The 23,489-nt window shown below is 37.2% G+C and overlaps 2 protein-coding genes across 2 annotated transcripts in view; one reads left to right on the top strand and one right to left on the bottom strand.

Annotated features, from left to right (window-relative positions):
- Nucleotides 1-1,580: 1,580 nt before the first annotated feature.
- On the bottom strand, nucleotides 1,581-21,695 carry LOC134665140 (kinesin heavy chain). Its single transcript, XM_063521984.1, has 19 exons — nucleotides 21,374-21,695; nucleotides 19,166-19,337; nucleotides 18,920-19,063; nucleotides 18,692-18,835; nucleotides 18,485-18,609; nucleotides 18,055-18,308; nucleotides 17,812-17,920; nucleotides 16,571-16,705; nucleotides 15,695-15,867; nucleotides 14,414-14,603; nucleotides 13,048-13,338; nucleotides 11,505-11,666; nucleotides 9,180-9,346; nucleotides 8,439-8,540; nucleotides 5,982-6,099; nucleotides 5,333-5,560; nucleotides 4,670-4,784; nucleotides 4,278-4,388; nucleotides 1,581-3,844 (listed from the first exon to the last, which is right to left on the bottom strand). Exons 1-19 carry the CDS (start codon nucleotides 21,518-21,520, stop codon nucleotides 3,834-3,836), a joined length of 2,898 nt encoding a protein of 965 aa, XP_063378054.1. The 5' UTR covers nucleotides 21,521-21,695; the 3' UTR covers nucleotides 1,581-3,833.
- A 543-nt stretch (nucleotides 21,696-22,238) lies between these two features.
- Nucleotides 22,239-23,489, top strand: part of LOC134665139 (integrin beta-PS) — a 28,782-nt gene continuing 27,531 nt past the window's right edge. The window contains exon 1 of the mRNA XM_063521983.1: nucleotides 22,239-22,378. The gene's annotated coding sequence lies outside the window, so the exon portion shown is untranslated. The remainder of the gene's footprint in view (nucleotides 22,379-23,489) is intronic.

Raw genomic sequence — 23,489 nt, 5'->3', positions numbered from 1 at the left:
TTTTACTGTTAAAGTTATCTCTTCAGCTTACTCTTCACGTCAACCCATTTGATTCCTAGGCCACTGTAGGACCATACCAGAATGAAAGTTGTACGTAGTAGGTACTCATATAAGTACTCACTGTTATATAATTCCAAGTACCTAATCGCATACATATTATAATGTGTTTCAAGAATGATGTCTGTGATATTTTTAGTCAGTATAAATGGAGAGAAATGTTATGTGAAGAAATATTTACTGGAGCATTTTATTTGTCAGTTCTCAATGATCAATAAAAGTAAAAGATTTTATTCTAGAAAATATCATTAAGGTGAAATATGACTTTATATTATTTTAAAGCATCAATAATCATATAATGATTAAAATCTAGTAATTCCTCCTGTAATCATTAATGGTTTATAAATTATACCTGTAATTGCTGCTTGCATATACTTTTAACAACAGTAGCTGTTAGAGTGATTGCAGGTTTAACCTGTTATAAAACGCAACTGACCGTTTTATTTGAAATATTATAAGAAATCCTTGTGAATAAAGTATTATTCTTATCAATATTTGCATTTGATTTACCAATGCATAATTTATAAAGTATTGGCACAGAATAAATAATAGTACTACCGTACAGAAAGGAAGCTTCCTACAAAACCGAAGTTTGACAGAGTTCAGGGTCGAATCATACTATCCCTTTCTAATATATGGCACTATCCCTTTCGGCTATTTAGGGTTGTCAAAATTTAAGTGATTATCTTATCTGTGGTCGTGCACGCAAAAGGAAGTCAAGTGGTGCTAACCCTAAAAATTGCTCGGAGCAATGCTGAGCCGAGTTAGGCCGAAGTCAGGAGCTTCGCACCCCTGGTATTGGGCAATTCTTTTGACAAACAACACGAAAGCGCTCCCCTGTCGGGTCCCTCAACTATACAATTGCCCGACACAAACTTGGCTGGTTTTTTTAGCTTCACGGACCCCGAATACCGCGTCTGATGTTACAAGTTACACTGACCTCTCTACTTTAAAATTTTCAATTCGGTGAAATTTAGCATATATGTATATATACCTACGTAACTTGGGAGACAACAATATGTGCAGCTCGTCTGACTGAAGATTATAAACAGAAGGGGACCATATAAGCGTTGTAATAAAAGAATGATTGTTTTGGGGTCGTTAAAATCGTCTTGACGATTACCATCGCTTAACACTTTCGCAAACGGGCAAAAAACGGCGCACTACCCCAGAAACCGGTCGTCTATATCTGCGTACAAAACAACCCGCTGGGCGGGTTGTCCGGCATCTGAGCAAACATTACGAGTGCCTACCAGGCGGGTTCTCGGTAGTCAAAGTGTTAACTATACATCGGTGGACCTTATGCCTTTTGTAATAAGGTCCAACGATGTACAGTTAGGATTGTTGCCGTTTGTACAAAATATATGTATGGCTTAAAGTACAATCGAGGAAAATAACTTGAATCAAAAATATTTTACAAAATATTGAACATTAATCGAGTGTACTGCACTCTAATAAAATAAATTTTGTACAGAGCCTTAGGGATGAGGGGAAATTGCTTATGGGAAATAAAAAACACTCTAGCAAATTAAATTCATAATTTTATTTTTATAATAAATAAAAATCAAGAAAACGCTCTTTCTGAGAATTTCCTGTATATTAAATACATCATACAAAAGATGTCAATACAAACTAAATCACTTGGTGCAAAGGCAAGCCTGTCGGTTTGTTTGCGATGCGCTGGAGCCCGTCGAGCGCCACCGCGGGCGCGAGTAACCGAGGGTAGCCTCTAATGTACCTACACGACAACAAAACAAAACAATCTAGACTTAACGACGACAAAGACACACACTTGAGTTTCCTCGTGGAATGCATCTTTGCTTACATCCCCATTTTTAATGAAAAAATATATGTATTTGATCATGATTGTTAAAATTATGTAAATAGAGGTATGTAAAAAAAGCGTACAACACTTTAAAAGTGAAAAAAAAACGAGATAATTTTGGTTCGTGAAACAATAAATAAAAAATTATAAAATCGAGAACCTAACTTAATTGTGAAATAATTTACTATAACTTTACACCTAAATCATATATGTATTGCAAGAAAAACAAGGAGCTTTGGAACCATCGAGTAATTCGGGATATAACTTATTGAATTTCAGGTGGCATTTAATCTCAATCAATAAATCTAAAAATGTGATTTATCTTTGGTTTTCTGACATGTGGTTCACGTAGTTCCATAACTCCTCATGTACGCGACGCGGCACTGCTGGCCCCTATCCGTGATTACATTCGTAAGTACTTATATAAGTTACAGATCTAGATGAAGCGGATGTATCCTAAAAGCAATAGAGAACTTCAACCAATCGGGTACTGGGTAGGTATTTTAAGCATCACTTGTCATTCGTTTATTATGTGCTTGAAAGGAATATTGCACGTTTATCGTTTACGTTCCGCGGCATTACATATGCTCGGAACTTAACTAAAATAACCACTGAGACTTTCTAAGCAGACGGGGTTCATTATATTATGTGCTAAAATCACAGATCACAAGCAAACGTGAACATGACGCGCGATGAGAGCTAAGCGAAAGGTGATAATGAATGATAACCAACCTACACTAATTTATGCAGTAACTCTTCTATAAGTGCTTTTACTACGCATTGGTAAATATTATTTAATATGTATTCCTATGTAACCAGAGCAAAAATGTAATTAGTTGAATGAGATTTTCATATTCCTGGATGGAATACAAAAATCACCCACTAAAAAATGTGAAATATGAATCCTTCTGGCGTCGCAGACTGTGCCTGACAGCAGAGAACTTGCTAGTTGCAGCAAGTCGCGCAGGCACGCACGTCCTCAATCCAATGCCCGACAATCTATTATAAACTGTTCCTGACTGTTTCGAGTTCTCGTTATCACCCATGACACCTTAACGAACCTACCGAATCTTTCGTTAGTAATTAAATAAATGCTCGCTTGTCGGCATAACAACGCTTATCACAATATATAAAAATATATATCAATGAAGCCTAATCTACAACTACACATTGAAGATGCATACTGGTATGCATTTGCCACCACACGTGATTACGAGGACTTTACAGCAACCGTAATAGACACTTATTTTAAAAAACATTTTTTTTGTATTTTTATTTTATTTGTGCGGTAGCATATGCAAGTCTGCAAATTATTCACAGCGAATCTTAACATAATAACGTATTGCAACTTTTGAAAACATTGAATCGTGTCCGATGGGAGAAATGGGAGCACGGTCTCGGTGATTCCAGAAATCTTGGTAACTGGCTCGGTGTCTTTGTACTGCACATTTAACGTACTTTCATCGGCCGCATTTCATCCCACGGAATCATACCACTAAGATTAATTAGAATATTTAATTTAGTACGTAATGCGATCAGCACTGAAGACGTTATCAAGCTAAATTTAATACTTTGTCATTTCATAAAAATATTTTATCTCCTTTGTAAAAAAAAGCAACCGTTGCTTCGGATCTGATTATATAGAAAGTAATACTTTTTGCCGGGGTACCTAACAATTATACATATCGAATTTTAAGTAGCTTAAATATTAGCAAAAAGCTATACCGTCTAAGTCCATGTGCACTGACATTATTAATTAGATCGCCCGAAACATTTAAGCTTAAGAGAACTACGATATTTGTTTTTTTTTTTGTTGCAGCTTAAATTAGGCTTTTATTAAACACGTATTTTTATTATAATGGATATAATGCTCGAGAATGATTTTCGCCGTAAGTTAGGTACACCTATGAAGTTCCATTTAAATTCTCTAAGATGTGATGCGGTTAGCTCTTCAACTTTCATCTGAAAGAAAAAATAAAACATTAGTTTGTTTTTCAAAAAGGCTACTGTTGTTTTTTAGTATTCAATCAGTACTTTATTAAAAAAAAGAATACTGTAGAAGTACATAACAACGAATAATAAAATAGAAACCAATACAATCTGTCTTATAGTGGAATCAAACCTGGGATGATAAAAGGTTTCTATTAATTTAGCTTTCAACCTTTAATAAGGCAAAAGGTTGTTACACATTACGCAAAATTGAATGTCACAATCTAAATCATGGTGGTTATTATATGCACGATTTATTAAGGGTTAAACATAACTTAATAGTTGGTAAAAAAATTAACTATGTGGGGAACGTCTTTATATTTTTGGAAATGGGTAAAAAATGTAAAAATGATCGAATGACAATGTTGTGCAGGGGTTATCATGTAGCAGTGAGTGTGGTACTGACCGCGGCCGCCCACGACGATGGACTTGCGCTTGATGTCCTGCGCGGGCGCGGGCCGCACGGCGCCGGGCGCGCCGCCCACCAGGTGCCCGCCGCCGGCGCGGATCGGTTTCGCTGCAACATACAACCACACATTACTTATCTAACATACCGTTGGACAAAAAATATGGAAAGAATAAAAGAAAACGTGTTCGATTCTGTCAATAAGGTAGATATTTACAACTTCTTCGGAGTGGGGAAGTCGATCCTTACAGACGACCTAATTTAATTGTGCCTATTCATTGGAGCAAACTTTTCTACAAGTAGTGAAACTCTTTGTGTGCAGTAAAAATGTATTATGCCTGAAAAAGGGTTACACAGCCATATGTATTTACAATTTAGAATAAAATACGTACCGATTTGTGCCTGTGGGCCTCTTCGGGCGAGATTCTTGGCACGAACGGCCTCTTTGATCCGGTCCACTTCGAATTGGTACCTCTTGCGGTCTCGCATAGCGCCCTCCTTTGCTTCCTACAATTTAAAAAAATCAAGTAAACTCAAACCCATCGTGAAAATATTGAAACAGTTGCTTATGTAACTTTAGAGCTTACGATAGAATAATGTATGATGTCTGAATAAAGTCAACATTTCAAATACGCTGCTATATATCGTCAGATGACATCCAAAACTTACCAATTAAAACTACAAGTTTACAGCCACAGTGAACCGTATTAGTACCAAAATAAGGTTGATTTTTGTTTAATATTTAGTAATTAGTGAGTTTTGGTTATCACCTGACGATATTATGATATACCATGATATACTTTGTAATATGGACTTTATGATTATTATGATAACGTGTAAAATAAATTCGTATTCCAATTCACAAGCTAAACATAACCAAAGTACTTCTTAAAAAAAATATTCCGCATATGCCCCGCATTCGTAAATAAAAAAAAATAGTTTCAGTTTATAATTTACATAGTAGTGTTTGTACTTGATAAAAAACAAATTAAAATATTTTCTGAAAATAATTTAATTTGTTCTAATAGTAAAAATATATTGAATAATATAAGTACCTTGAGTGCAGTCTCTAGCGCCTTGACGCGCTCCATAGTGGCGCGCAGCCGCTTCTCCAGCTTGGGCAGCTCGCAGCGCAGGTCGGCGTTGTCGCGCACCAGCTGCTTGTGCACCTTCGTCAGCTGCTCCAGGTTGTTCTCCAGGAACGAGATCTTCTGCTTCTGGGCCAGGGAACCGCCCTCCTCCTCGGCGCCTTCCTCCGAGTTGATCGACTTCTTTATTCTCGCCTGCAAGTTTATGCCAATAGTTTGTTACCTCCCAACAAAAAACAACAACACGTTTAGTCAGTCAGGAAAATGTCAGTGTTATTTTCTTGTCTTGATTTTATTTATTTTTACCAGTCTGTGTAATTCCATTCATCATCATTAACCTTTTGAACGCCACAGACTGCAATTGACGTCAACGCAAATCGTGACAACGACGCCAAAGACGGCATTAGACGTCGATCGTTTTTTGATGATCCATCATCATCATCATCATGATTTTTTTTGATGTTTTTTGATGATAATCTACAGAAAAACATCCAACTTTTAGGTTGGCATTATTTATTCACAAAACTAAATTTTACCTCCGTGGCGTCAGGGCACAGCAAATGGATGCGCCGTTTGGCGTTTATAATAATTAAATTTATAGTGTAAAGTAACTTGCCTGCAAGTCCTGTACGAACAGCTTGCGCAGGTTGTGCAAGGTCTGCAGCTCCTTAGCGACCGTGTCCTCCAAGCCCTTGAGATCGGCCCGCGCCTGCTCACGCCTCTCCACGCTTTGACTGCACCGAAACAAAAATCATCACTTAATAAAGAAATACAAACAAAAAATAAACAAAAGTATGATTGCCGAGTTTACCTGCGAACAGATGCGATTGAGTTGTCATGTCACTTGGCACGACCCATACATATACATCGTCCCCTGATGTAAGGCCGTTTCGGATCGCCAGCTCCCGGCGGAATGAATATGAATGGGATACGTGCGGAATAAAATGACAACTCAAAATTTTATAAAAAGCAGAAGGCGTTGCGACAAGACTGCACTACGTCTACTTCATACTTACGCTACTGCGACTGAAAATGTGCACCTCGGAAATTTACGCCTGCGATTACTTGAGACGATATCATGAATAGTCGCCAATGACAACAAGCGCACACTTTTAATCGCAGTACTATACAGCCCGGGTCGGATATGCTTACATTATTTTGAAAGATCATACGAGTTTAGGAAATGTAAACATTTTTGACCTTAACTGTACATTGACTAATAATTAGCATCCTAGAGAATGTTTAGTAGTAACTACACATTACAAGACTAATCTAGAATTTCCTCATTAAACATTTTTTTATCTATAACGTTTTCTAGATCAAGTCTTGAGCCAACCTGATGGAGCTTTGTGCAAATAGAACATTTGAAAGTAGACTAAGTATTATGTAAATACATCTATTTCTATTTACACAAGACTGCATGACCGGGAATAGAGGCAACAATCACTCTTCGGCATTTCGAGTGCACATAGACTAGAGGGAGTGACGTGGACACGGGGACAATGTTCTGTTAAATGCAATATAATACTGATAGTGGTAATGGCAATGATCAATGTCTCAAGCATGCGTGATCACAGGACATGACAGAGCAACATGACAATGATATAATTAAAATAAAAAATGCAAATGATATGTCGATAAAAATGCCAACATTGGAATGTCCTAAAATGGTTCTAAAAGCTTATTATATACTGTATTGCCGTTATTACTTAATGGTTCCATGTTACCTAAGTAGCGTCTTATTGCATCGTACTTCATACTAGAATAACGAATTGATATAATGTATACAACTAGGTAATAAATAATCCTATTTCTATCTTATGTGAACCATATTATATCTAAAAATGTTGATGGTTTATAGTTGTCATATATAAAAATATTTGTTAAAAATATGCGCGCCTTCTCTATACAAACATTTAAACTATTTACAATTATTTACACATTGATAAGTTTAACCTCATAACGTTTTTTGTAGAAACAACTCATTTTGAAATTTTGTGCCTAATTTTGCACCCTTGAGTAGAAAGTTGAGACCAAAATAACTGCACCGTTCAATTTCATATATTCAACGATTCCCGAACGATCGATACACTAGACAACTAATAACAAGGCAGTGTAAAAGTCAACACAACACGAAAACACCAACATTTTTAATTTACCTACCCGAAATGGATCCCGACTACTTCATTAACAAGTAGGTGTTTGAACTGAACATTATCACGTACGAGTAACGACCAACTTTCATTAAACTAAAATGCACATCACACTATTAAACATGCTATGAAGTCAACAACTACGAATACACGTAGATTGCGTACAACACGTATTTATCTTACAAATAGATAATGTAAATATTCTCTACTTATAAGTAGTTTGTGACTAGTGAATTAATTAAATGCTTAATCGACTAGCATCACAACTCTCGGAAGCGAAGCATAAAAATGTATAAAAAAATAAGGTATATGTTAAATTCCAAAATAAGACCCACTTCATCCAAAGTGGTGTTATAAATACGAGTAATTTTCACTACTGGCTGATATTATCGACGAGAAAAAGTTGCGTTTAGAAATCGATTATTAGTTAGGTCATACGTAATATGAGCCAGCTGAAAAGCATCAACTTAATACTTTCAAGACAAACCATGGATCTCCACACATAGTTTGGAACCCTGGGTATTGGTCAACCAAGGAATGAAAAGGCACTGCAACTAATATTGTCCTAAGTGTACAGAGATCCATGCAGAATATCAGAGACAGCCGGGTAAGCTTAAATCAAAACAACTATTTGAGGGTAGCGATGGGTGAGGAGGATCATGGTGACGGATATAAGTAGATGCAACTGGAGGGGGTGAATGTTGCAGGAGTGGCGGGTGAAGGATTTGGGGAGTGCCGAGAGCGACTTTTCCTCTGTCGCCGCGGCCTTCTCGAGGCGCATGGCGTATCCGAAACCTAGCTTCTCCTTCTTGGGGGATAGCATGTAATCCCTGAAGGGGTCGAATTCGTCTTTGAGCACCATCTGCTGGTTGGCGTGCTCTTTGGCCGCCTTGTCGAGGTGGCGGCGCGGGGACACTAACATGAGCTCCTTGAGTTTGGCCGACTTGTCCGCCTCCTCGCGCTTCAGCTTGTCGTAGTCGTCCTGCAGCTGCTGCCGCGCCAGCGTCAGCTCCTGGTACGTACTGGAACAACACAACACAAACCTTGTAGTTTATTCTTCACTCATTATTACTTACGTAACGCGACATGTGCGTATTCAATTGTATTATTATGAGTCTATTGTTGTCAAGGTTAAGGTAACACTTGGTCAAATATTTATATGAAAGTTCAATGGAATGCAATGTATGGTTTGTGACTGGATTATGTCATTGGAAATAATGAGCATGTGTCCACCTGATTTCAAAGAAATCGGTCATAAAAATTCGGCGGATGTAATTAATATGGGATTTCTAATATACCCAGTGTTTAAAGTTATCATTAATGGTAATAACATAAGCATTATCAGCATTTTGTTATTATGAAGTCACCAGAAGAAACATTAGCAGGCAAACGCTTATGCTTAATTTCAAGTATATCAGTGTGCTAGAGTTCACAGTCCAAACAACTGTAATATGTTCTAACTGGATAATAAACGTGATGCAAAATTTAACCACCATATCATTTTTAGACACTGAAGCTACCTGAAGATTCAATTGATAAACATATCAAATGACACTACATTTATGGGTGGGCTAGGTCAGCAGTGTACGGTGAATAGTCAGTCAATGTTGTGAACTTGGACCGGGGAGTAGAAAAGATGGAAGTGGTGGTTTAGTACTCACTCCTTGAGGTCCTGGTGGTTGCGCTGCACGGTGGCGAGCTCGTCGCGCAGGGAGGAGAGCTGCGTGGCGTGCGCGGCGCGCAGCTGCTCGAGCTGCGCCTCCAGCGCGCCGCGCACCTGCGTGTCCGCGCGCTGCTCCGCCGCCGCCGCCGACACGCGCTCCGCCGCCTGCACCACACGCACACACACACACGGTCAGTCTATGTCGCTTCAACAACACTTACAACCGTATTCGTACAATGAAATACGTCAAATACTAGATATTGAAACGATATGGATTGGATATGTCAGTTTCAAACAAGTGTCAAAAGTGACGTTTTTGTTTGAAGAAAGCCACTAAACGCACGCTAGTTGCTGCCGCCCACTACTATTACCCCATTTATAATAAATGGGGTTGGCCAATTTGTCTATTGGCCAGTCGAATTTAACAGATGACGCCAGTATAGCTTGCCCTGCCAATCCCTAGAATGGTGTCAAAATTCTTATTTTTTTCGGGTTTTTTATGGCCCGGATGCCCTTTAACAAAATCAGAAAAAAAGGGCAAGCTATGATGGCCATTTATGCAAACCTTTGACAGTTGCCAACCCCATTGATTACAAAAGGTTTCTGCTAGAAACGCTCGAAGCGCACGGGTTAGCTGCTGTTCCCATTTAAAAAGAAAACTTTTGTTGCAAAATACCACACCAATATAAAACTTCAACACTTAAATATGTGTGCTTTTGTAGTGGCTCGAATTTGACACCACTCAGAATAAGTGCCGACATAAATATACCACAGTGCTCGTCTTTTTCGCATCGCGATCTGTGTCGCAATCGTCTGTGTAAAACGGAGTCTATGGTAAATTCAAAACACAAAACAATAATAAAAATGGGTCCACTATTCGACGACCTCGAGGACTGCAACCGAGGCTTGTGTGGTCTATAGTTCGTTTTTTAGCATTTGAAAGAACTTGAAAGAAGGTAAGCGATCTTGACATGTCTTTTAATTGAAAAACGCTTTAAAAATCAGTGACCATTATTTATGAAAGCAGAAGAATATAAATGATCGTATCAGATTCATAATTGTTACATATTTGCCGTAACTTATTTTTCAATTAAATGTGTTTTTCAATTAAAAGACACATCAAGATTGTTTACCTTATTTCTAATGCTAAAAAATACGAACCTAAAGCGGAGCTGATTATTCAAAGGTCATTATTAAGTCAATAAGTTACAGGACGTGTCCATCATCTGTGGCCGCTACTGGACGACAAAACATCCCGTGTGCCAGATTTCTATGCAACTTCCGAACGCTCGATAACTTTATTGGTGTATTGGGTCGTTGCATAAGGAGATCATTGTCCACTAATTCATTAATTGTCCAATAATCATGTGACATTTATGCAGTTTAATTTGTGTATGTCAAATATAGCATTAGACACTTTAAAGCACTAGCACATAACTAAACCAAACCAGACCAATAGATATTTGGTAAACATCGATTAGTCTGACAACATCCGAGTTTTTCTCGGTGCTTTTCATCTGATGGTTAAGTACAGTCGACGTCAAAGATATGTTTACTTTTTTGCACCTTACTCCTTTGTAATAAAGCGAAAAATGTAAATATATTTTGACGTCGACTGTACATAGCAATTCAATTATGATTATGACTCAAAACGATATAGTACATTATCTATATCTCAACATTTGTTAATAGGACATGTGTGCAAATCGGCGGTAATCCACGGTGCGATAGTGTGTTACTACTTTAAATTACAAATGTCTAGTCACACTAGTGTTAGCGGATCCATTACTTAACGGTTGCGCCAAAAAAACTCCTTCCTGGACATGAAACATTAATTAATAATTGCTTAGATTTCACGCATGTCCTGTCGCGCTGTTTTTTACGTTGTAATACCCACTAAGTATAGTGTAAATGCATTACTTCGATGTTAAATCGCATTCCATAATTTTTTTTATCCGTACGGTCCGTGAAGGCTTATTTTTCAAATTATTGGGGTTATTCTCACTAGTTACTACCAAGTGGTTATTAGTGGTAACAACAACAACTGAGTATTTTTTGTCACCTTTTATTCTCTTACTTATCCCTTTGGTGGTAACTTAGTAGGAATAACCCGTTCCGTGCGGCATTGGATCGAAACATCCCAATTTATTTATAGATCTCTCTGAGGGTTGCACATTCACATTACGCATTGTCTTTCGGGATTTCCAAAGTTATTGATTCGAAGGTCACGGCCATGCGTTCGCTTCCTCATTGCAGGCCTGATTTTATGCAATTGACAGCCTCGGCCGTGGTTTGGTTAGGACGGGAGTAGTCTGTATGTTACCTGCAAGCGAGCGCACTCCTCGCGCAGCGCGTCTGCGGCCTCCTCGAGCTGCCGCTTCTTGTTCTCGGCCTCGCGCATGGACTCGGCGAGCGACGCGCAGCGCGCCTCGTGCTGCGAGATGAGCAGTCTGCATTCTCCCAGCGAACGCTCGTACTCCTCGATCTGAATCACAAGGTTAACGGAGATGTTGATCATCTTGATTGGTTTTTTGAATTGGAAAACCATCGGCGTTACTCTTAGGCATACAAGAGTAACCCCCAAATTTCTTATTGCATTTTATTTCCATTGTTTAACATTGGAGCGTTATTAGAAATAAACACTCTTTATATATTGAAACAGTCTATACAGGGTGATTCATGAGACGTGAGCAGGACTAATCCTGCACACTCAGTAACTGATAATTGATCGAGTACCGTCGTATTTAGGTGAAAGAACCCCACTTTTCCCTATTTTTAAATTTTTGGCGAGGGCAAATTTAATTCTCTACAATCATGGTCACCCTACAAGACCTAATTAATAAACAAAAACCTCTTTAACCGTAATGACAGCATTATGATTACGAAGAAAATAAACTGTCAAACTTGAGTGAGATACGAGTTTTCAAAAGTAACCAGACCGTGACGACATTCAATTTGACACAGAATATCGGTAGTTTAGTATTCTAATTGTAGGTTGACCATGCATGTCGTAAATAAATTAATAACTTTTTTTTTCAACACGACTAGAAAATTAACGTTAACCTCACTAATACTGATACGAAACAGTTGCTTATAATTTACGAAATGCGCAGTATTAGTCCTGCTCACGTCTCCTGAATCACCCTGTATATTATGGGCCATGTCATATGATACATCTCGCTGACCAACGCATCTGAAAAAAACACTAAAATTCTCGGGTACGGAACCCTAAAAAAATTATGGGGATCTCTTAAAATAGAGAGCAACGATAATTCAACCAAAGATCGAAATCATAGTATCTCATCCAAAGTTGCACATCAAATGCAAACAAAGGTGATGGCATAACGCTGATCCGTCTGACCGTAACCATTAAGTTACATAAGGTATAATAAGAATTACGAGCACTTTCTAAGTATTCTAAAGTATGGCCTTCATTCAAATGAATATTTCCTATCGCCGCAGCGGTAACTAGGTCACACAACGTAACACGGAGTAATTACCTTATGATTGGCGTCGATGTTTGCGGTATCTGACGAGAGGCAGAGTTGGCCGCTATTTTTGACTTAGCTTATTCTACAAGTTATACATTAGCATCTATAGCTTTACTTTCGTACTAACTACATATATTTAGACCGACCAAGCTAGAGACAAATACTCGTTCAATCGTTTTCCTACCCTTTTCACGTTGGTTTGAACAATAAAGATCGGTTTTCCTAGGAAAGCGGTGCCGTCATATAGCGGCCGTCTCCATACTAAATAATACGGCTAAATATGGATGTCGTAGTATTTGTATGGAGACGGCCGCTGTATGACGGCACCGCTATCCTAGGAAACTAGAGCATAACAGAACAATTTATTAAACGTACCTTCTGATTGGCGTCAATATTGGCAGTCTCGAGGGAGTGGCACCGTTGCACAATGTTCTTAACTTCACTTTTCATCTTGCTGATATGGAGCCTAGCCACGGTGAACTCCTCCTCGAGCTTGCCCACGGTGTCGACGTTGAGCTTGAAGTCGAGCTCGGAGCCGCCGACGGCCGCGCCGATCTCGGCCAGGTCGCGCAGCAGGTTCGAGAGCAGTTCCGCGATGCGTTTGCGCTGGTGTGCGGACATGTCGCGCAGCTGCTGCAGCTCGGCCGTCGCGGAGGCTAACGCCGTCTGTTTAAAGGAATCATCATTGAAAAAAAACTCACGCAAGAAATTACAATCGGTCTAACAAGATATTCACGTATTCAGAGTTAAGGATGATATTCCATCGGTCCAATGTGATTTTGCTTAATGAGAGAGTGATACGCAATGAACATTGGACAAAGAAATTGGAGAGGTGGAATACCACCCTTAGATATAAATACAATATCATTTAACCCCTCGAGACCCAGTCATAGTTTTTTTGGTTTGTCAAACATTTCGTGTAGCGTCCGCAGGACTCGTGGGGGTTACGAGTCATTATAACAAAAGCCAATAAATTAATAGCAATCAAAGTGATGAGGTCCACTAAAATTGATGGCTGGTAGATGGTAATAATCTAATCAGCTGGTCTATCAAAGTTAAAGATTATTGTATTGCATAATCACAACAGCAATAAACATCTCTTTGGTTACACTCGTTAAAGTTTACATGTACCATGAATATACGTAATGATGTGACTCATTTCTTAGTCAGGCATACTTTACTATCAGGACAATTTGTTTGAAGAGCCTTTAAAACATGAAAACATTGTATGCTAGTGGTGTTATGTCACATATATGTGCATGTGTATTATTCTTGTCAGAATAATCCTGGCTGAAATGTACTTTTATATTGCTCGGTTTAAAATGGAAGACGACAGATTATTGTAGTGGACGTCAAATATATGTTTACATTTTTGCACCTCTGTAATAGGGCGTAAATGTAAACTTATCTTTGACTGCGACTTACTACATACGTACATTTACTCCTTTATTGCGTTCTTTTGGCTAGGCTTTTTGCCTAGTACAGAGTACCTATATATTTTATGTGTGTATAATATGTTACCTGCTTGGCCTGCAACTCCTCTGACATCTGGTCGCACTCGCGGCTCTTGCTGTCGACCTTCTGCGACTTCTGGTCGTAGTTGACGGCCAGCTCCTCGAGCGCCTGCAGCACCTCCTCCTCCTTGGCGGCCTCGTTCTCTTGCTGGATGCGGTTCATGTGGCCAGATGCCTTCAACATTGCCTCGTACAGAATACCTATATATGTGTGTATAATATGTCACCTGCTTGGCCTGCAACTCCTCAGACATCTGGTCGCACTCGCGGCTCTTGCTGTCCACCTCCTGCGACTTCTGGTCGTAGTTGACGGCCAGCTCCTCGAGCGCCTGCAGCACCTCCTTCACCTCCTCCTTGGCGGCCTCGTTCTCCTGCTGGATGCGGTTCATGTCACCCTGCAGGGCTTCGTAGTCGCGCCTGAAATGCAATATTTGGTTAATTCGAGGGGTCCCTATTGTTTCCCATAAAGTTTAAGTCATAATGCAGCGGTTCTCAAACTTTTTTGGTGACGGAACCCTTTTGCGACAAAAAGCGACAGCGACAGAGGCTTTGCGGAACCTTGAGCATGGCTGTCATAATGTATTGTTTGTCCGCATTTTCGTTAGTCATAATTTGGTTTTATTCAGAAACGCGTAGCAATTCAGGATTGCCATAAAACAAACCTAACCTATCTATATCCAACATACTTTTTAAGTGTGATTATTTATTTATTACTTCGGTACTGACTTCAATAGTAGGTACTATTATTAGGTATGTGTTATAATTTATCGGATGAATCCGTGAAGTGACTAATTATGGTTGTATAATTGTACATTTTTACTAATATTTTATTTTTATCATATTGTGATCTAATGTTAACTCAATCATTTTACAATACTGTAATCTGTTGGGAATCATTATAATTATTATCTTTGACATGTAAACCGGTTTTATCAAATAAATGACTATGACTATGACTAGGATAACCTGACGAAAATCCTGAAAAGTTAACTGTTTTAGAATTATGACTAATGATAAACTGACAATCCATTATGACTTTCAATAATTAGGTCAAACAAAAGGATCCGTAATTCGAGTTTTTACAATTTAATGGTGTAAAAGACTACCTATCAAACAATGTACAGTCGCCAACAGGTATATCGGAGCGGCCAAGGTGTTCACAATATCTGAACATGCACTCTAACGCCCTGACAATAGAGGCGTGTTCAGTTATTTGTGAGCGCCTTAGACGCTCCGATATATCTGATGGCGACTGTAGGTTATAGTATAGGACATATGTTTGACAAAACCTAAAATTTTGATCACCAAATGGTCAGCTCATTATCATCATCCTAAAGGTTCGAGTCACCTTCAACAGCAGGACACGTCCTCGCGAGCTGGTATAAACCCTAGGAATGCCATATCAACTGAAGAAAAGTGTTGAACTGAGGTTACCAACTTTATTGCACTAATTTGATGGCGAATACTTTTTTTTTTTCACCTAAATTGGTATCCAACACATAGCGCACCTTGTGCAAGCAATGAGCTCCTCCTGCTCCATCATCTGGTCCTTGAGCTTCTCGACCAGCTGCGACTGCTGGTTGATCTCCTCGTCCTTGTCGTCCAGCTGCTGGTACAGAGCTTCCAGCTTGCCCTGCATGGCCGCATCTTCCACGGCACTTGACACGGCTACTGGTACCGGCTACAAATAATCAACGCCGTTTTAACTCCGACACAATGAAATTGATGGAAGGACGGAGGTGTTAACATTTTTTTTATTAAAGATTCAAGAGGCATGTTCAGTAATAGACTTTTGTGGCACTAAAATTAATAATCTTCTGTATGCGTACGTATGTATCCGAATAACATAAAACGAGTTAAATTCTTGCTTAGTTTTAGTTTGAACATGTATGCTATAATATAATATGTTGATTATGATAAGTATATGACTCCGTTACAGTTGTTAGAGTCCTTTTAATTTATCGCAATTAAGTGGGTATGTAATTTAGTCACGATATTTAAGTTTGAAATTAGTAATACCTATCAGCAGCGAAACAAAATTATGGGTCAGAAAGGTAGTTACTTTTATTACTAAAACTGGAAAACATTTAACAAACAAGAATAGTTTTGCCAACAATAAGTGTACGATAAAATCATGCATTCCTAAGAAGCAATGGCAATATCAATTCAACCGCACTGACGTAACAAATCCTGGAACGAATCTAATTTTCCTGTAAACATTAGATCATCCAATTGCTCTGCGCACGAGTACCAAACAAAAAACCCGTGTAAGTGGAGTCCTTGATTATTTATAATTGTCACAGACGTCGAGGTCACATTAAGCTGGTTAGGTTAAAACCTATTCCAGTCCGGAACATGAGTCACAGCTATAAACGGTCACTTACCGGCGCCGGAGGTTTGTCCTCGATGAATGACGTCACGGGCGTCACGGCCTCGAGCTCCTGCAGGTTCACCTGTTCCTCGGGCCGCACCGTCTCGCCTGAACGCCAGCGGGCCAGCTCTGCCTCTAACTTTTCAACCTGCCAAAAATTAAATTAAAACAATTTTTTTTTAATTTGTCACCAGTTGCATCAGATTGGCAGGTTAGGGCTAGGTTCACACGGCGTAATTTTTTCCCGTATACCGCATACGGGAGTTTATCGAATACCGTAGTGACAGCCAAATTAACGCAGGAAAAATTAGCCTAACTCTGTTTCATGAGCGTACTTGCGCGATCATCGAAATAAGTATAAAAATGAAACTGAATAAATAAGATTAGGGTAGAATTTTCAATGACACCTTGGAATTTTGTTAAAGAAAGTAAACTTTGTATGAACAAAATTTGATTAAATATAAATTAATTGTATTTATTTATTTGGAAAATTCACAACAGATAACGCAGCAGTTTTCTCATAAAGACCTGTTCCGCTTTTTTTAAAGTAAAACTGTGAAGACCGTGACTAATTTTAATGACAATTACAGAGAAAAGGTTCAACCGTACTTTAAATCCTACGATACCGAAAAACTACTGTGGCACATGTTAATAAAGTTCATTCATAGTTATATTTATAATATTATACGCCCAAACTAACATAACGGTTAAATTGAGTTGATATTAAGTAATTGTTAGCGACTTTTTCGAACTCAAGGGCCCTTGGGTTTGAGCCGCTTAATTCGACGTTTAACTGCTATTATATTATCACATTCAACACCAAGAACCCGACTGTCGGGTACACTGTTCGTAGCGACTACGCGCTACATACGACGAAACCGTGGCTACGCGCTACGAGCGTAACCCGTAGCACTTAGTGGTATTGAATGTGTTATTGCCTTGCTAGATATACATCAACTAACAAATGAATTTCTTGATTGCTATTCATACGTACATGCAAGATATATCTACTACCGTAATACCGTATGATGACCTCGTAATTTTAAATTAATCGTAATATTCCATTGTTTTTTTATTGAACTCTACTACCTACGACCTACACTAATGTAAATCATATTATGACTGTATTTAAGGACTAAGGAATTGTTATTAGTGAACCCACAGGCTAAAAAATATAAAACACGTTAGATATGAGTTTTATAACAATAAGAACAATTATAAAAATATTTATAAACAAAAGAAATGCTCGCTAACCTTGCCCTTCAGCCTAGCCACCTTCTCTTTCTCTCTCTCGTAACGTCGTTTCCATTCCTCGGCAGTAAGCTCCTCATTAACACATACCACGTTCTTCACAGTCTTGGCCCTGAAATTTACAAACGTGTTAATCAGTCCGTCTATGATTAGGTCAGACACTAATTGCATCAGTTTAAGAACAAAAGTCAATATGAATTGTATAATAACTTTGTGAATCAACCGAGTCAACGCTAAAAAGATTACCTTTTTCCGAAGTCAAGTGTACTCTTGGTTTCACTTTCGTTGAAAGAAGCTGGTGAACAGCAGATAACAATGGTTGTCCTTGCGTTACCACCAAGTGACTCTTGTAAGATACGCGTCAGTTTAGAGTCTCTGTATGGGATGTGGGACTTGTTTCCGTCTGCGAGCGCTGAGATGACGTTACCCAATGCAGACAGTGATTTGTTGATGTTCTTAGCTTCATCTAGTACCGTACCTTCAGCACCAGTTTTAGATACCTGTACAAGTAAAATGGAAATTACACACATAGTCATTAAAACACTAAGGCATTTCATGGAACATCTACACACAAAGAGATAAATAATCATCAAATGTTATAGAAAAATGTTCCTCATTTAAGTGAAATGTAAATTTCTTTATGAGAAAATAAAAATTCTTTAATCCGAATAATTACCTTTTCAGAACCAGCCAAATCTACAAGGTAAAGTTTCCCAGAAAGTTTTTTCTGATTTTCTAAGTTCTCCTGTTTTACATTAATGAGGAAGACAGAATGAGATCTAGATGAATGTTCATTCATGTCTGAAACAAGGGAACACATTAGTTACACATTTTTAACAATGCTTAATACTTATTTTACATAATAGGCATGTAATGCACTTACTTGTAACAGCAATGTGTCGATTTGACTTTCCTTCCTCTATGACTTCAAACACTTCTTCGGGGCTTGACACAAACCTTTCTGTAGCACCTTTTACAAATGGAACTCTATTTTTGTCTTCATGAACACTGAGGTTAACCTTTGACACTGGAAAATAAATTAAAATTAGAATGTTTTATTAAACTTCATGTTAGAAAGTATAACAAGGAAATACATATAATTGTTTTTTACCATCTAATAAATCCCGAATTTTGTCCATATAAATTTCAAAATATGAAACTTTTATATGGAATTCCAAGTTTTCCTCCATTGCATAGATGTGGTTGAATATGTCATTGACTATCCGTGGAATAATACCCTGTTTCCCTGGATCTCCTGCAAAATTATATTTACACATTAATATTTAACATCAACCCTTCAATAAACCCTGAAACATAGAGGCACATAGTAAATAAGTGTTTTTTTTTATGTACCCACCTATGACACCTTCCATGGTATGTGTCTTTCCGGAACTTGTCTGTCCATAAGCAAATATAGTGCCGTTGTAACCAGCCAGTACATCAGAGACAATACTTTTGGCAGCTTCATTGTAGACCTTCTCCTGAGTCGCATTTGGCTTAAATACTTTGTCAAACAAGTATACTTTACCCTAAAAAATATGATTATTTGAAAATATTGCAAAGTTATACCCATAAAGTCTTAAGCTACCACTTAAGTACTGCTGCTTGCTTCTCATGAAAATATTTTATTACCAAGTATGGTGATAAAATATTCTTATTGTCCAATTAGCAGCAAACTAGTCTGGGTGATAATAAATGTAATTTTCTTGTTTACAGGAGGAATTTAATAAGTATGTGTTAGTACACATTGAAGAAGGTAGATTTATTAATCTTAAATTGCATGATTATGTTTTACAAGATGCTTTTGTATATACTTTTTGGTATTGCAGAATATTCTGTTGTTTTTTATATATTAATTGGAGATCTCATTTCCATTTAAGTTTTGTGCCTATACAAAAGGAAATGGGTAATTTTTGTTCTTAGATGCTAAAAAATTCTAATGTATTTTAAAGCAGACAGATAAGTTGACACCTATCTGGCTATTTGCCATATTGGGTTCAAATGAGTTCAATGAAACTAGGTAACACATTTTATTTGATACTCGAAAATCACACTTTTCAACTTTTTAATACACCATTTCTAAGGTACAGAAAAATTATCAGATATTTTTTTAACAATGTGATAGCAATCTAGTAATACACTGTATCACATTGTATCATGTATCTAGAGATAACAGTTAATAATAAAGCCAAAAATGTATACAATTTATGTAACATTTTAAATATTTTAATGAGAAAATATTGTGTTCGTAACAATCTTGTAGCACTGTCAACTTTATAAGATAGATTGGGGAGTGAGTGGAAGCCTAATGGAGTAACCTAAATAGTTTTATTTTTAATTTTCTCATGAACACAACTGTTTTATTTAATATTTTTCACCAGATTAGAACCCTGTTTAGCTTGTGCCCAAATGTTTTAGCTTCTGTTTTATTTGCAACTGAATGAAACAGACAGTGTTATTGTATCATGGCCATGGCCATGGCTGGCATTATTTAGTTTATATTATAACATAAAAATAAATATTAATCTTTGATGTCTTATTATTTTCTGAATTTTGAAAGTAATCTAGTTCCATTTACACCACAACCTTACCTACCTTACTGTGATATATTTGCTACAAGATTATTGAACTCTTGACTTCCTTTAAATCAGTTTCATTCATACCTACCCTACCCAAAAATATGTATTAAAAAACTCAGGACTGTTTTAATTACGTACACTAGATGAAATAACGTCTCTTACTATATAAATTAGGGTACACCTACTTTACAAAAAGATATACAGGGTGATTCCGGGGTCGTGGAGCAAGCGATCAAGGCATGATACACAAGCCCATACTGAACAACTTTTACTATGGGACCAACTCCGAAATCGCGAAAAAAAAATTGGTAGTTTCATACATTTCGGCCGATCACATTGGTAGTTTCATACATTTCGGCCGATCACTGTATTATGCCTTGATCGCTGGCTTTACTATGGGACCAAATCCGAAATCGCGAAAAAAAACTGGCCTTCCCATAGAACACGACAACATGTGATCGGCCGAAATGTATGAAACTACCAATTTTTTTTTTCGCGATTTCGGAGTTGGTCCCATAGTAAAAGTTGTTCAGTATGGGCTTGTGTATCATGCCTTGATCGCTTGCTCCACGACCCCGGAATCACCCTGTATATGTTATGAATTATTGAAAAATATTGTCACTGAAAAATATTCTAATATATTTTTTTTATAAACATGAATTAATTTTGGTGTTATCTTTAAGTCTATCACAAAATAAACAAAGTAAAATACTGATACAATTCAAATTATTCAAAAATTATTCGAGGTCAAGGTCGGAAGATATTTGTATTGATTTTTAGCAAAACAAAGAGGTTCCTGCATTAGAAGTTTCGATTTCAGCCAAATTCTTTAAAATTTCGTGATGGTAATCAGAACCACCGAAGCGGAATAAAAAAGAAAGGCCATTTCGTAGCAGGTGAACGAGTCGTAATGTATTAGTCATCATGATCTAATTTAGGGCGATGATACAAAAACTCAGTACAAAATACACAGAATAATCACTTACCCCTATGGAAATGCAATTGTCATCAGGTCCCGAAGGGAATTTCACAATAAATTTGGAACCAGCTTTTTCCTCGGAGTCATTCAATGGTCGAAATCGGCACACCACTCTTATGCTGTCTTCAGCAGCAATCTCTCGATCAGCTGCCATGTTTTATAAAAATAAAATATCTTATACTAAACACCGTCTATTCAATTAAAAATAAAACGTTTTTGGAACTTAAAACCGTGCATGAAGAACTACAAAGGTAAAATTTGTCACTAGAAAATCTTCATGACAGCAAGACCAAAATGTCGGCCATGTTCTCTTCGAAGAAAGGCCCGAAATTTGTTATTGGTTAAAAAATATTACCAACATAAGCAAAAAAATCGATGAATAGCCAACACACAGGAAATATTTAAGTGTCTGTTACACGAACACCAGTGAGAAATCAAGGCAAGGTTGTGTTTTCGAATAATAAATCGTATAAATTATAAAAATGTAAAACAGAATAAAAGCTGCACCAAATTCTTTATTACAGTAGAAGTAGGTAAGTAGACAGGTAAACTGTGAAAATAAATAAACCAGATGTTCGTTTTGACTTTGTATGTAATGTATCCGAACGTGCCCGTCATGACAGAGTTGCCGATATAAATAAATTCTACCAATTCAGGAAAATTAATTTTACTCGTTTCATTCTTTGTAATATGTATATTTGAATTTATGTATTTAATAGTTGCATCTTGTTTTACGAAAAACCACTAGTTAAAATCAAAATTCAAATGAAAGTACCATTTTAAATAACTATCCCAATTTAGTTGAAGTAGTTGAACATCATGAATATTAGTTTTATGTTTTATTTAATTTTAAAGGAATTTTAAACAGTGAAACTAGCAACACTTACATTCTCGCCTTTCAGCAAGACGAAGTAATTTCTTTTAATTTGAGTTTATTTTAAAAAATTAAAGAGATATGATTGTGTAGTGTAAGTGTTTTGTGCGCTAATTTGTTCACGCGATTATAAGACTGGTAAGTAAACATGGGCTATCACTTAGTAAATTAGCAGATCAACGGCCAACCCACGGACGACCTGATTAGTCAGCTCCTATGTAAACTTTACAGCCATATAAAGATTGCGGAGAAGAATGAAGTTTGTACAATGTAAAATCATGGATACTTGGTCTGCTGGCTAATTTGGTTTAAATTATAACGAAGCATCATTACCTTCGCGTAATAATATTTACTTATAGTACTTTAGCCGCTATTGTTTATTAAATTTGATCAATTTGTGCCAAAATAATTGTTCATAAATATTCTTCCTTTATTTCTAGATCCATATAAACATGTCTGATATCAGAGTACCATTTGTACAATTTTGTAGAGAGTTATGGATATGAATTAAATAGTATAATAGTTATTTGTTTTACAAGGGGGCAAAGTTGTTGTTTAACCGCTTTAAAAAAAAGAAAACAACTCAAAATTTGATTACTTTGCCTCACATGTAAATTACTGATAACAAAGTGCAACTTTGGTATCCGTTTTTGAAGTGCAAAGTAATCCTTTCCAAGCTGGTGTGGTGAAAATCATTGTCTTTAGTTATCACAATTGTTAATTATGAAATTAAAAACATTATGCCTCAAAAAAGTATTAAGCTTGTTGACTGTGAAAACATTAACAATAGAGATTCCATGAATACAGGGTGTCCCAAGACTATGGGACATCAAGGGAAAGTACCTTAAATATCATAGATAGGATATTTTGCTGAAAGAAGACATTATTTTAATTTAAAAAACAATTTAAACTGCATTCATAGATTTTTAAATACTTACATGGTTGAACTGGGAATCGAACCCGCTACACGAGAAAAAAAATCAGTTCTGTAGTTTTATCATACCGATCGGAAGGATTCATCATAAGTAAAAGGAAGACCATGAATGCAGCATGGTTAGTGACCGAATCCGTCATGACTGAGAGGGAACAACATACTACATCTGAAAAAAATAGTTTTGTAACCCTATACACCATACTATAACATATACACTACCACAATAAAAAAATTACTTACATATAGTCACAAAAAATCTACATATTAGCTACAAATAAAAATTTAATCAGGTATATCACAAGGGATTAGAATTTC

Source organism: Cydia fagiglandana, chromosome 6, assembly GCF_963556715.1.
Source record: "Cydia fagiglandana chromosome 6, ilCydFagi1.1, whole genome shotgun sequence".
Lineage (NCBI taxonomy): Eukaryota > Metazoa > Arthropoda > Insecta > Lepidoptera > Tortricidae > Cydia > Cydia fagiglandana.
This window is presented reverse-complemented; position numbering and strand designations above follow the sequence as displayed.